This window comes from Sminthopsis crassicaudata, chromosome 2 (genome assembly GCF_048593235.1).
Source record: "Sminthopsis crassicaudata isolate SCR6 chromosome 2, ASM4859323v1, whole genome shotgun sequence".
NCBI lineage: Eukaryota > Metazoa > Chordata > Mammalia > Dasyuromorphia > Dasyuridae > Sminthopsis > Sminthopsis crassicaudata.
In genome coordinates, this window is record NC_133618.1 from 291,072,376 (window position 1) to 291,087,417 (window position 15,042).

The 15,042-nt window shown below is 38.0% G+C and overlaps 1 protein-coding gene across 3 annotated transcripts in view; it reads right to left on the reverse strand.

Annotated features, from left to right (window-relative positions):
- PRIMA1 (proline rich membrane anchor 1) overlaps positions 1–5,897 on the reverse strand; it is a 123,320-nt gene extending 117,423 nt beyond the window's left edge. The window contains exons 1-3 of one of the 3 annotated variants that reach the window (XM_074289693.1): positions 5,653–5,897; positions 5,169–5,447; positions 4,528–4,646 (exon numbers count right to left, since the gene is read on the reverse strand). In XM_074289693.1, coding sequence (XP_074145794.1) covers positions 4,528–4,620 — 93 coding nt within the window. In that variant the 5' untranslated portion in view covers positions 4,621–4,646; positions 5,169–5,447; positions 5,653–5,897. Of the gene's footprint in view, positions 1–4,527; positions 4,647–5,168; positions 5,602–5,652 lie in introns of those variants that run through there. The other 2 variants (XM_074289695.1, XM_074289694.1) reach the window with 2 other exon arrangements.
- Positions 5,898–15,042: the final 9,145 nt, after the last annotated feature.

Sequence of the window (15,042 nt, forward strand, 5' to 3'; positions counted from 1 at the left end):
CTTATATAATACCTTGGACATAAAAAAGTACTGAATAAGTGCTAATTAGATAGAGCTATATTCATTCTTCCCATAGGCTCCTTATGCCTTACAAATGTGACTCAAAAACAGTCATCAGAGTATTAAAGCTAAAGACAACTGATTGAAACAAATGACATCAATAAGAACTTTGAGGAAGAAAATCACAAACATGATGGATGCTAGCATCTTAAATAGGAATAGGACAAAACCATTGTAACTGGATAAGACATGCACCTGTCAAACCCAATTATTTACTGTAATATCCTGCTCTCAGTTTGCGAAGAAAGAAGTGAATTTATCACTATAGTAAGACTAGTAAACCATAAAATAGAAAGTATCAATGCTGGTAGAGAGGATATCAAAGGATATGAATAAATACTTTTCAAAAGAATTACAAGCTATTAACCATTTGAAAACTGACCCAAATCACAAATAATAAGAGAAATGCAAAATAAAACAACTCAGATTTCAATCCACACCCAGAAAATTGGCAAAGATGACCAGAAATTTGAAGTATTAATTTTGGAGAAGCTGTGGAAAATCGGGCACTGCTGGTGGAGCTGTAAATTGGTCCAACTTTTCTAAGAAACTATTTGGTTTATTATACATTTATTTATTGTTATTATTTATTATACAAATAAATTGTCTAAAATGTCTCAGAGATTCCATTTAGGTCTTTTATAGCAGCACTTTTTAAAATAGTGAAAATTTGAAAACAATATAGATTTCTATTGATTGCAGAATGGCTAACCAAATTTTAGTATATGATTTTAATAGAATATTACAGGGATATAAGAAGCAACAAATATGATGATTATAAAGAAACATGGAAAAATACATAGGAAGTGATATAAAGTGAACCAGAACCAGAAAAACAATACACAGAATGATAGCTGTTGTTTAGTCATTTCAATTGTGTGAAACTCTTTGTGCCATTTGGGGTTTTCTTGGCATAGATATTTCCTTCATTTTACATAAAAAGAAATTGAAATAAACAGGGTTAAGTGACTTGCCCAGGATCATACAACTAGTGTCTGAGGCCAGATTTGAATTCAGGAAGATGAGTATCCCTGACTATAAGCCAAATCAGTCTATCCACTGTGCCACTAGCTGCCCCAAAAGAATAAGTACAAAGATGCAAATAAGAAGAACAACATGAAAACAACTGAAACAATGCTATGAGATTGTCAAAACCAAGGTTGGCCCTGAAAAAAGGAATATGAAAAGGTACCACCTTCCATTGTTACATAAGTGAAGGTCTGTGGGTGTGGAATTCTGAATATACTATTAGACTTTTTTTTGCTATGTTAATTAGTTTTACTTAACTTTTCCCCCTCTTTTTTTATTTTGTGTTTAAAGGCTTTCTGGGAAGGGATAGGGAGAGTGTTATATTGGGAAATGTAGATGTAAAAACAAAATACATCAATAAATTATTTTCAAAAAGTTTAAAGAGTTCTTGGGTTCAGAGACCTGGTTTGAATTCCAGCTCTACTGTTTGTCCGTGGACATGTTTTAATCTCTCTGGGGACTGGTTTTCTCATCAGGAAGATAAAATAGCTAGACTGTCTCTTTAAGGCAGTAGCCCAATGGATGGGGAGCTAGCAAGAAAAACTGAATTCACATCAGGCCTCCCTCACTTAATAACTGTGTGACCCCATCACTTATCTGCCTCAGTTTATGTTAACTGTAAAATAGGCATGTTAATAGCATCTGCTTCATAAGGTTATTGTAATGATCAAGTAAGATAATATTTGTTAAGCATAAAGCACTTAATAAATGCTTATTCTCTTTCCTTTCACTTATTAACTATGTTTGATAACAACTAGTCAGGGAATGAGAAGGAATAACCAAGAAATACCATCAAAATTGTCCTTCCTGTAATTGAAATATCAGTCAATTTTATATTTTAAAAATATCCTTTAAGCTAAGTAATTGCTAATCAGAGATTTCTTTAATGCTTACTTTGAAGCAAGAACTGGGTATAATAGCAGGCTGGGAAATCTCTGCTTTCCTTTCTAAAGTCTGTGAATTCATTATTTGTAGTCTCCCCCATCGTTTCACATGCTTACCACTTAGGAAGAATTATTTTTCAAGCAAAATACTCATTAATGAGCAGGTAGAATTATTCAGTTCTCCTTTTCTACTAGAGAAGGCACAGAGTTGACAGACTTAAAAAAAAAAAAAAAAAACCACCAAAAAAACTTCTCTACCATCCTATTTGTCCCAAGTACAGTGGAGCTGCCTTCAATTCCTTTACTTCAGGTTGAATCAGTTCATTCCAAGACCTTGTCTTACTTGGCCCTAATCAACTCCTGTGCTCTTGTCATTTGTAGATTAGATTTTTACAGAAACTTTAGCCAAGTTTATACCAAATCAGCCTTTCTGGAAGATGGTACCTCTCCATAATCCAATTTAATTAAAATTGATTTTTATTTTGTTATAGTACCTGAAACTCTTACAGAGATGTTGTATATCTTAGTGCTGGCCTAAAGAATATACACTAACATATTCAATTGATTTCAAGTATTTATCCTTTTGGTTTTAAAAAAAATGCAAAAGGATGCACTAATCTATCACTCCTGCCAGTACTGCAACCAAAATTCTAGACCTAAGGGAGTTGACAATCTTAACCTTTTTTGTTTTGCTTATTAAAGACAGGGTGGAGGGGAGGGGGAAGGGAGCCTTCCAAGGAGTAGGAGACAAATTGTAAACAAAGCAGAATTAATCTTTTAACTCTAGCCAAATCTTACCAAAGTAGGCATCTAAAGTGTATAAAGTGACAAAAGCCCATAGTTTGAATAGTAATAGCTCAGTGAGAACACTAAGAACTTGAAAAAAGAACCTCAGAAAACATAGAATATTAGACTATAAACATATTAAAATGTTAGATATAGAATATTAGACTCTGGCCATACTCAGAGGCTATTAGAACTGAAAGGGATCTTAAAATTTGGTCTATCCTCTACTTTTTATAGATTTGGAAATAGACTAATTAGCAACACATTATTTAACCTAGCTAACTCATACTCCAAAGTTCTTTCCACCACTCCAGATGACTTCCTAATAATTTATTTCGTAGGTGTATCAGCTCTAAAATAAAATCAGCTGAGTTTTTCTTCTCACTTTTTCCATTGGATGGGATAGCTGAAAAGGAGAAACAAAACTGAAGAGTTGCCTTCTTTATCAATGCCTCTCTTATTTCCTAACAGATGTATTCTGGCAGCAAAACAATAGTGAGTTACACCAAATTACCATCAAGGTCACATCACACCATGTTACCATCAGAGTTGGAGTGGGCAAAGCTGATTCAGCTTTTACATTTAGCTAGATCTCAGATTGGAATCACATGATTCTGAAAGTCTAATCTTTGATAAAATCCAATTAAGAGAGTTTGCCCAAAGCCTGTTCCTTTAAATGCTCATATACTGTAAACATCTTAGCAGTTCTCTGAAGCTTTGCTCAGAGAGCATGAATCTGCACATATGCCAGATTTAATACTGTGTGAGTGCATTTGGAGGTTGGGGGATGGGGTGGGAAGTAAAATGTCCAAGAGACAAATTCTTAATTAGTTGTGGACAGGAAAAACACATTATTTAAGTATAAAATTTTGTGATATGGTTTGTAAACATCAAACAATTTTTTAAAAGTGGTTTTCCTAAATTGCAGGAAAATATAAATTCATCCTGGAGAATACAGGAATCTGAAAAGCTAAAGGTGCACATAGCAGATGTAAACATAGCTTATATACACATCAATCTATAACTTCTATAGTTTCCTACAGTATATGTGGGAAAAACCTTTTTTTTTTGTTGTTGTTGTTCATGCTAAATAAAATGTAAAATGTGGAGCTCTGATATCACTACAATAATTTTTTTTTAAAGTTTTTTGAAGCCCAAGAAGACTCAACTTTTATCTTAATAGAACAACCATCATTAGTAGAATATTTACTAAGGATTTCTGTTTTGTAGCCCTGCTTTTTAGCTGGCTACAACCTAGGCCAGGAAAGGACTGGGTTTACATATATGGTGTGTGTGATACAGAAACCCAACTCTAGAACCTCAAGCGCTATTAGAAAAACCTGACTTTTCTTTACTATAATATGCTCTAAAAGCATAAAGTGAAGCAAAGATGTCGGTGGTCTTGTTATACTCATCTTCATGGTTTCTCTTTCCTTTTAAGGCTAAGGGAAGTTGAGATGTCCAGTATTGTTATTCTAAAGTCGATCCTAGTTATGTCTCCTGTCCAGTGCAACTAGGAGAGCCTGAAAAATAGCCTCTCTCTAAAAGCTGGGAGAGGAAGCGCTAACCCGTAGGGATCGTGGGACCTTGTAGGACCTCGTAGGATCCTCAAATCAGCCTTCTCAGAAGCCTCTCTTCCACTACAGCACCCCCACAGCCCAGGCCATCTCACAGCTGTAGAGAGAATGTCATCTTCCTCCCTCCTTCCCTTGCTTTCTCGTTCCCTACATCCCTCAGGGGTGACTCGGGCACCCTCCAGTGAGCTCACCTGAATGAAACCCCAGAGCGGGTGCAGCGCACAGTGCAGCAGCAGCGAGGGCCAGCAGCAGCGAGGTCGAAGCATCCAGTCCCAGATCATCATCCCTGCTCCGGCCGCCCAGAGCCCAACTGCAAGGGAGGAAAAGAGGGCCAGGCGGAGGGGTCAGGAGGGAGCCTGGGACACGCTCGCGAGGCGCTCTCTAGCGCTCACGCACGCACACTTACACGCGCACCCTGCTCCCGACACACTCAAACCACCCACCTTGTATGCACACTCACATTACGCATACATACACACTCACTGCAAAACATCGGGGAGACAAGGCACACGAGACACACCTACTCTCGGCACACGCGCGCGCACACAGCTACACACACACACACACACACACACACACACACACACACACACACACACACCTCCCTAACACCGGGCGGAATGGGTACCCCAACATTTCCCTTCTCCATCCCCAGCTCCACAAACTCCTCCGACAGCTCCAGTAGCAGCACAGAGGCAGGGAAAGAAGGGGTGTCCCCATCTCCCCATTCTCCCTCCTTCCCAAACAGCCCGACAAAGCTCCGCGAAGAAATCGGTCCCCTTCTCTACGCCTACCTCTCGATCTCCCGCCCGTTCCCCCACCCCCTGCTCACCCTGGGGGTGGCCGCGTGTCCCCGGGAGGTGGCGGCGAAGCTGGCGACAGCTGGGGCTGCCGAAAGGGCTTTACATGCTGGGGAGACGCGCGGGGCGCAGGTGCAAAAGTTTGCGGCTGCAACAAGCGCCGCGCTCTGCTTCGGCCTCTTGTGGGTGCAGAGCCGGAGCCCCGGGGCACGGCCCCCTCTCATTGAGGGGCGCCAGGAGCGGATTGCGGCCCAGAGGAAGCAGGCTGTTCCTTTTTCAGTCCTGATGTCGTGCTAGTCCGAGCCTGCCTTCTGTACGGGTCAGGAGTAAGAGGAAAAGAAAAAAGAAGAAAAAGAAAAAGAAAAAAAAAAATGAACAGAGAAATGCGACCGGCTCGGTCCAAAAGGCAAAGACTCAGAAAATGTCCCGCTTTTTCATCTCCAGGAAAAACTGGAATGTAGGTAGATGAAGTGCAAAGGGAAGGCGAGGAGGAGAAAAATAATAATAAAAAGTCACCTCAAATATTTCCCAGAGAGGCAGTTCCTTCTCCCAAAGCCCTACCCCGCTGGGCTCAGGCTGGCTCCGATTCGGGCAGCTCTGCCCCCGCGCGCGCGTGGTCCGAGTCGCCCTCCCTTTAAAGTCTCGGCGCAATGCTTTGCCTGGCGCTCTGGTCGCCAAGGGTGTCAGCACCCGCAGCTGTCCATCACACACACACACACACACACACACACACACACACACACACACACACACACACATACACACACTCCCCCCCGCCCCCCAGGGACACTGAGCACAGGCGAGAGAAATTGCTTCAGTGGCGAAGAGCCACGGGGCGGGTGCTGGGAGGACAAGGCTGGGGAAAAGGCACAGGCAAAGACAGGAGTGGGAGGAGGAGGAAGAAGAAAAAGAGGAGGAGGAAGAGGAGGAGGAGAAATAATGAAATGAAAAAGAATATAGAAGTAAATGGAGCCAGAAATTCTTCTCCTTATACTACCTATGAGCTTTAGCTTCTGCAATGATTTTTCATCCCTTTCTACTGAGTCTATTTTGTATTGGACGCTTTCTCAGCGCTAATTTTTATTCTTACTATTACTGTTGTCTAGAGGGCTTGCACTGTGATGCAAATCCCCGAGGGTTTCTTGTTCTCTCTTTAGAAGGCATTGTCAGCAAGATGGGACCTGATTTGTGGCATCTTCTATTCCCCCCCCCCCCCCCAGCAACATTCCTAGTTGCTATTCTATCTCTAGGATGAAATGGAGAGGTCATTAGATTTATTATCTTGTACTTAACCAAGGTGTCCCAAAGTGAGTCATTCTACCACTCAGATATCTCAGTTTCTTCATTTGTAAAAAGGACGCCCTGAGGTCACTTCCATCTCTTTAAAACCCCTACTCAACACCTCTCTCCAGCCCCACCCATAGTCCTGTATGGGCAGCATTTTGACCCTATACCTTTCCTAATACCCAGCTAGCAGCCCGGGTGGTCTTTTGGTTACTGAAGGGTTGATTTTCATAGAAGCTCAGTGCAGTTAGGAACCTCGGAAGTCACACCTAACAACAAGTGGTCATCTAGCTAAGGTATGAAGACTTCCAGAGAAAGAAACTCACTATATCGGGAAGCCATTCCTTTTTCTGAAGAGAGATGGAGCCAGAGATTGAGGAGGAGAGGGAGTGGTCTAGAAGATGGCATTAGAAATACTATGAGAATCAATTCAACAATTTAGCTTTTCTACTCTGGTTTCCTTTTTCCTTTTTCCTTTTTCTTTCTTTCTTTCTTTCTTTCTTTCTTTCTTTTTTTTTTTTTTTTTAAGATTAAGTTTACACTTTACCATCATTTATTTCTCTTCATGGAAATCCAAAATGATATCCTCACCAAGTTCAATTCAATTCAACAAACATTTATTAAGTTCTTATCCTGTGAAAAGTGCTGTACATATATAAACCTGTACCATGACATCAGCTATATTTAGTATTTAACAGAAAAAAATAAGACCCGTTCCCTTTTTCTTTTTACGGAACATTAGAGTTGATTGACCCTGGGACCTCTGTATGAGGAAATTTCTTTTCCAATCCAGATAAACACTTCTTGTATTTAGTTTTAGAAAATTGCCAGAGGTGTTTAGTTTAGAGACTTGCCCAGGCAGTAGAATTGGGACTTGAACCCAGTTCTTCCTATCTTTGAGGCCAACTCACTGTCCACTACCAGCATCCCTCTCATTGCATTCATCTTCATCAGCTGGGCACAATCTCCAAAAATGACATAACTTACAAATTTGGAAGGAACCTGAAAGGCTATCTAGTTCCTCTCTCCATAAAAAGGAACAAACCCACACTAGGTTATTGCCAACAGGTAATTCAGCCTCTGCCTGAACACATCCACTGAGGTGTTCCATTGATGTCTTCAGCATCTATGAAAGCAGTCTATATCATTTGCTAGGCAGTTCAGTTGTTAGGAAGTTTTTCCTTATATTGAGACAAAAACTGTATTCCTGAGGTCAGGAATTGGCCTTAGTTTTGCCTTCTGGTACTAAGCAGAACAATTAATACTTTTCCTACATGATAGCTTTGGGATGTTTGAAGACAGCTTTCACTTCCCTTCTAAGTCTAACATGCCCAGTTCCTTCAACCAATCATATGGCATGGTTGGCAGTAGGGTAGTAACTAGGGCAGGATAATCAAGGCTTTTGCCTCAGGCATCCATATGGTGGAATACTTTTTTTCTCACAGAAGTCTAGAGAGCTCTCTCCTCATACTTTAAGATCATCCACTACTCTGTGTCTTCATATTTCCCCTTTGCGGGGCACATTTGTAGCCACAGTCTGACTGTCTCTCTGGGGGCCTTTCTATGCCCCGTGTTGCCCCTATTTGTCCCCCATAGCAGGGTTTCTAGTTGCTGCTTTGCTTTCCAATCCTTTTCCCTACCCTATTTTCCCCCTCCTATATTTGCTTGAACTTGTCAATGTCTTTCCTAAAATACAGTATCTAAGACAGAACAAAGTATTTCAAATGTGATTTGCTCAGAAATAAAGGACAATATTTATGTCAGATTATGTATCTACAAGTCCATTCTACACAAAGTATCTTAGTAACTTAAGGCTCTAAGCCTTCTACTAAAAATATTCTTCCCCAATTGCATTGATATCAGTAAAATAAGCAGTCATATGTAAATCAATTATGTCTTTATATCTAAAAAATTCATTAAAGGTCAATGAGAGTAATTTTTATTCCAATGAAATACAAAATATATAATGAGAACATATGGCATCTTCTTTCTAGAGCAAAGGCTCATCTTTTTAAACATCAGTATTTATCTAATGATGACACAATTATCATTATAAACTACCATTAAAATGTCTTAAAAGGCAATGGAGAGATACATGGTAAACATAAATAGATTTTATCATATTAAAGTGAAGAACTGTGAGCCAGAATGACATGACATTAAAGAGCTGAAAAACCATTAAAGGAGGGAGGCCAAACACTCTGTCATGTAATGAAAGCATAGGACAACAAATGGATAACTGGTGGGCTCCACTGGTGTACCTATAATGGCAGAAATAATCTAATCAATCAACATGCATTTATTAAGCACTAACTTTGTGCCAGATACTGTGCTAGGTGCTGGAGAGACAATTAACAAAGAATGAAATAGTTCCTACTCCCAAAACAAGAAGAGGAAGTTAATGAATAGAACACTAGACCTGGAATCATGAAGACCTGAGTTCAAATCCATGTTCAGACATTAGAAGTGTTACCCTGAATGAATCATTTAACCTCTATCTGTTTCAGTTTCTTTATCTATAAATTTTTTATAAGTTTCTATTTTCTGGAATTGTAAAGGTCACATGGGTAAATATTTATAAAGTTATTTGCAAACCTTAAAGAGCTATACAATTTTAGCTATTACATATAATATTCTATTTTATAATACAAAATACCAAGTACATATATAAACATGTACAGTATAACTATGAAGTGGATAGATTCAAATATCAACAAAGTAGTCAAATAAATACAATGTGTTTTTGTAAGAAGAGCATTGGCAGTGAGGAGATAAGGTAAGACTTAACATAGAAAACTGATCTTAAACTGTATCTTAAAGGAAGAAAGGGACTAAAAGAAAAAAAAATAGATTCCAAGCAGAGGGGATAGCAAAGGATAGATATGGAGAGAAGGGTTAATATGTTGTATGTGAAGAATAGCCAGTTTCACTGGATCTGAGGGTGTGGATTATGTGCAGTGATGCTGGAAACATAGATTAAGGCCAAGTATTGAAAGATAAACAGAAAAGTTTATATTTTATCCTAAAGGCAATAAGAAACCACTGGAGTTGATTTGGTAGGGAAATCATTTAGTTAGATCTACTCTTAGAAAAATTATTTTGTTAGCAGTGTGTAGGATGGACTGGAGTGCTGAAAGATGAGGCAGAAAGACCAATTAGGACACAGATGCCATAATTTAGGTGAAAGATAATAAGGCCCTGAACTAGGAGGGCAACGATATGAGTAAAAAGAAAGGGGTGGGCAGAGCCAAGATGAGGGAGAGGACACACGTTTCTTTCTGTCCTTCTGCAATGACTTTCAGCTAAATTAGCAAATTCAGCCTCTGAATTAGTTCTAGACTGGCAGAATTCACAAATATTGGGATTGCAGCAAATTACCAGCAGAAGATAATTTCAAAGATTGACAGAAAAGGTCTTTTTCGGTTGGGCACAGAGGGAGGTAGCCAGGTGCAAGATGCCAGCACACACTGTGCAGATCCAGGGTGAGATGGAGTGGGGTGGGGTGCTGCAATCTCCCTGTGGTGGAGAATCTAGAGGTAGGATTCTACCACAGTGTTGGCAACTTTGCCCTGGTTGCAAGCCAGTAGATCAGCAGAGAAGTTATAAAACATCCACAAAATGTAAATAGTGAACCCTGAAGCATGGGAGTCTCATTGGACATGCCCACTCAGCACCAAGAGTGAGTCAATACAATCCCAGAACAGCTGCTGCTGCTTCATTGGGGCTTGTAGCAGAAGCTTGGAAAATCTCCCTTGCCCTAAAAGCAGATTCTAAGAGTTTTTTATTTGTTTGTTTGTTTGTTGTTGTTGTTGTTGTTTTTAATGAGTAAAAAGGCAAAGAGAACTCTAACTATAAATAGTTTCTATAATGAAAGAGAAGAACAGATTTCAAACCCTGAGGAGACTAAAAGCAGATCTTCTCCAGATGAAGCCCCAAAAGGTGATATAACCTGGTCCTCATTACAAAAGACTCTCCTAGAAGAAATTTAAAAGGATCTCAAAAGAGAGCTGAAGAAAAATGGGGAAAGGAAAAGAAAACTTTGCAAGTGCATTTGGAAAAGGCATATAACTTATTAAAAGATAGATTTGACAAAATGGAAAAAGAAAACAAATCCCTGAAAAACAGAATTTGTGAAATGGGAAAAAATTCCATATAACAAAATAACTCATTGAAAAATTCAATTGGACAAATACAAAAAGATGATTAAAAAAAGTAAATGAAGAAAATAATTCATTTAAAATCAAAATTGAACAAGTGGAAATGAATGACTCAATGAGACATCAAGAATCAGTCAAGCAAAACCAAAAAAGAAAAAGAAAAAATAGGAAAAAAATATAAAATACCTACTTGGAAAAATAACTGATCTGAAAAATAAATCTAGGAGAGACAATCTAAGGATTATTGGGCTCCCTGAAAACCATGATGAAAAAAAGAGCCTAAACACTATTTTTCAGGAAATCATCAAAGAGAACTGCCCTGATGTTATGGAATCAGAAGGTAAAATAGCCATTGAAAGAATTCACTGAGCACCTGTTGTTGTTTAGACAGTTTTTTTTCAATTATGTCAGACTTTTTACAACCCTTTTTGTAGTTTTCTTGACAAAAGATACTGGAGTAGTTTACCATTACCTCCTCCAGTTCATTTTATAGATGAGACAACTAAGGCCTAGGATCACACAGCTACTAAGAGTTTGAGACAGATTTTAACTCTGATCTGCCTGACTCCAGGCCAGGTACATTGCTACCCAGCTGCTCCAATTAAATATAGGGAGCATTAATCATTCATTTGGTAAGAATTTATTAAGTGCTCATTTTAGTCATATTGCAGCTCAGAGCTCCCAAACTAAGAGAATTCATCAGTCTCAACCTCCCTAGTAGCAGGGATTAGGGATTTGCCTTACTATGCCTGGCTATAGTCTAGTTAGGTTTGATTTTGATAAAAAATTCAAAAAAATCCTTCTCGTTCAGTCATTTCTAACTCTTTATGGCCCCATTTTGGGTTTTGTTTTGTTTTATTTTGTTTTGATGAAGGTACTAGAGTAGTTTGCTATTTAAAGATGAGAAAACTGAGGCAAACAGGTTTAAGTAACTTGCCCAGACTCACATTAAGTGTCTGAGGTTAAACTTGAACTTAGATATTTTGAATTTCAGTATTGGAACTCTGTATACCACTTAGCTGCCCTAGTTAAATCATTATTATTGGATAATTCAAACTCAGAATAGTGAAATGTAGTCGAAAGAACTCTGGATGTAGAGTAAGAAGACTAAGATTCAGCTATATAATCCCAAGTTAATCATATCTTCTCCTAGAGTCTCATTTTGCTCTTCTGTAATCAGGGACAATTATGCCCATAATACTTATAGGCTTGTAATGATATTCACATGACCTATTTTAGTCCAGCAGGACTTTTCAGTCAACTCTCCAAGCTGCATGAAACAGCTGCATAGGAAAGAGCCAGAGAAATAATATCCTTTTGTAAGCCTCTTGTTGCCCATCATCGTGCAAATAATTACACATATCAAGTAAATCTAATACATATAATTCTTGGTTGTTTTTTCATATATCTTATTACCACCACCACCTCCCATCCCTTACACATTTGCACACATTAGATTTCAAGCTCATTGAGAACAGGGACAATGGATACTTTGGTTTAATACATCTTCCTGATGTCTGGCACAGTATCCTGTACAATTAAACACTCAATAAATGTTCTTCATAGATTTCGTGGACATCAAAGTCTGTAGCTATATATCCAGAACTCTAGTAGAGGAATATAATCTGTATTATGAGAATAAGTCAGACCAGGGGGGAAAAACTAGATAATTGACACAAAATTTCTAGGTTACAGTTTTAATCACCTAGATAATTTTCTCATTTTACCACTTCACTACTGTTGACATAGTTCAATTATAGAATTTCAAGATTCTGGGAATGATGTATGAAGAACTATGCTTTTTCCAGTGATACAAAGAAAGCAAATTAAGTGCTTCTACTATTTTTTAATAATAGTAATTACAATAATAATAAACTATATCTAACTAAGTATGAGACTGTTTAGGCCATTTTTTAATCAAAAAAGGAAATGCAAGACAAAATTTATCTTTAAAAAATTTAAGCTTATCCTAATTGACTATGTACATAGCTTGTATTGGACCATTGCCAGCTTTCCATTTAGAGTCACAGAATAGTAAAAATCTTAGAAAAAATCTTAGAATGTATAATTTAAAGCTAGAAGAAATAATGTAACAGTATATTAATGCTATAAGATAAAATGTTAGGACATGAAATAATTAAAGACAGGCATTTCCAGCAAATTAGGAGAGTATAAGAAATCTCAGCTCTACAATCCCTCCTTAAAAACAGCAAGAAAAACCTTAGAGGAGAAAGACAGGGACAGAGATGAAAAGGCAAAGACAGAAGCACAAAGGGACAACAATAGATAGGAAACAATTTTAAAACCTCAAAAAGTAGAATTGTGAAATGATCTAACCATTCTGGAGAGCAATGTGGAACTATATCCACAGGGCTATAAAATTGGGCATACCCTTTGACCCAACAGTGCCATTACTGAATCTGTACCCCAAGGAAATCATAAAAGGGGGAAAAGGACCCACTTGTGCAAAAATGTTTCTGGCAGCTCTTTTTGTGTTAACAAAGAATTGGAAAAGGAGTGGATGCCCATCAAATGGGGAATTATTTAACAAGGTGTGGTACATGAAGGTAAGGGAATATTATTGTTCTATAAAAAGTCATGAATAAGCTGGTAATAAAAAGGCCTGGAAAGATTTACATGAACTGATGCTGAGCAAAATGAGCAGAACCAGGAATACATTGTACACAATAATAACAAGAATGTGAGATGATCAACTATGAAAGGCTTGGTTCTTCTTTTTTTTTTTTTTTTTTATTATATATATATATATATATATTTTATAATATTATCCCTTGTATTCATTTTTCCAATTTACCCCCCCTCCCTCTATTCCCTCCCCCCGACGACAGGCAATACCATACATTTTACATGTGTTACAATATAGTCTAGGTACAATACATGTGTGCGAATATCACTTTCTTGTTGCACAATAAACATTAGAATCCGAAGGTACATGCAACCTGGGCAGACAGATATTAGTGCTAACAATTTTCATTCCCCTCCCAGTGTTTCTTCTCTGGGTGCAGCTACCTCTGTCCATCATTGATCAACTGGAAGTGAGTTGGATCTTCTTTATGTTGAAGATTTCCACTTCCATCAGAATACATCCTCATACAGCATTGTTGTTGAAGTGTACAGTGATCTTCTGGTTCTGCTCATTTCACTCAGCATCAGTTGATTTAAGTCTCTCCAGGCCTCTCTATATTCCTCCTGCTGGTCATTTCTTACCGAGCAATAATATTCCATAACCTTCATATACCACAATTTACCCAACCATTCTCCAACTGATGGACATCCATTCATCCTCCAGTTTCTAGCTACAACAAAAAGAGCTGCCACAAACATTTTGGCACATATATGTCTCTTTCCGCTCTTTAGTATTTCTTTGGGATATAATCCCAGTAGTAGCGCTGCTGGGTCAAAGGGTATGCACAGTTTGATAACTTTTTGGGCATAATTCCAAATTGCTCTCCAGAATGGCTGGATTCTTTCACAACTCCACCAGCAATGTATTAGTGTCCCAGTTTCCCCACATCCCCTCCAACATTTGTCATTATTTGTTCCTGTCATCTTAGCCAATCTGACAGGTGTGTAGTGGTATCTCAGAGTGGTCTTAATTTGCATTTCTCTGATCAGTAGTGATTTGGAACACTCTTTCATGTGAGTGGATATAGTTTCAATTTCTTCCTCTGAGAATTGTCTGTTCATATCCTTTGACCATTTATCAATTGGAGAATGGTTCGGTTTCTTATAAATTTGGGTCAGTTCTCTATATATTTTGGAAATGAGACCTTTGTCAGAACCTTTGTTTTTAAAAATATTTTCCCAATTTGTTACTTCCCTTCTAATCTTGTTTGCATTAGTATTATTTGTACAGAAACTTTTTAGTTTGATGTAATCAAAATCTTCTATTTTGTGATCAATAATGATCTCTAGTTCTCCTCTGGTCATAAATTCCTTCCTCCTCCACAAGTCTGAGAGGTAGATTATCCTCTGTTCCTCTAATCTATTTATTATCTCCCTCTTTATGCCTAAATCATGTACCCATTTTGATCTTATCTTGGTATATGGTGTTAAGTGTGGATCCATATCTAATTTCTGCCATACTAATTTCCAGTTTTCCCAACAGTTTTTTCCGAATAATGAATTTTTATCCCTAATGTTGGAATCTTTGGGTTTGTCAAAGATTAGATTGCTATAGATGTACCCTTTTTTGTCCTTTGTATCTAATCTGTTCCACTGATCTACCGGTCTATTTCGTAGCCAATACCAAATGGTTTTGGTGACTGCTGCTATATAATATAGCTTTAGATCAGGTACACTTAGACCACCTTCCTCTGAGTTTTTTTTCATTAGTTCCCTTGCAATTCTTGACCTTTTATTCTTCCATATGAATTTTGTTGTTATTTTTTCTAGGTCATTAAAATAGTTTCTTGGGAGTCTGATTGGTATAGCACTAAATAAA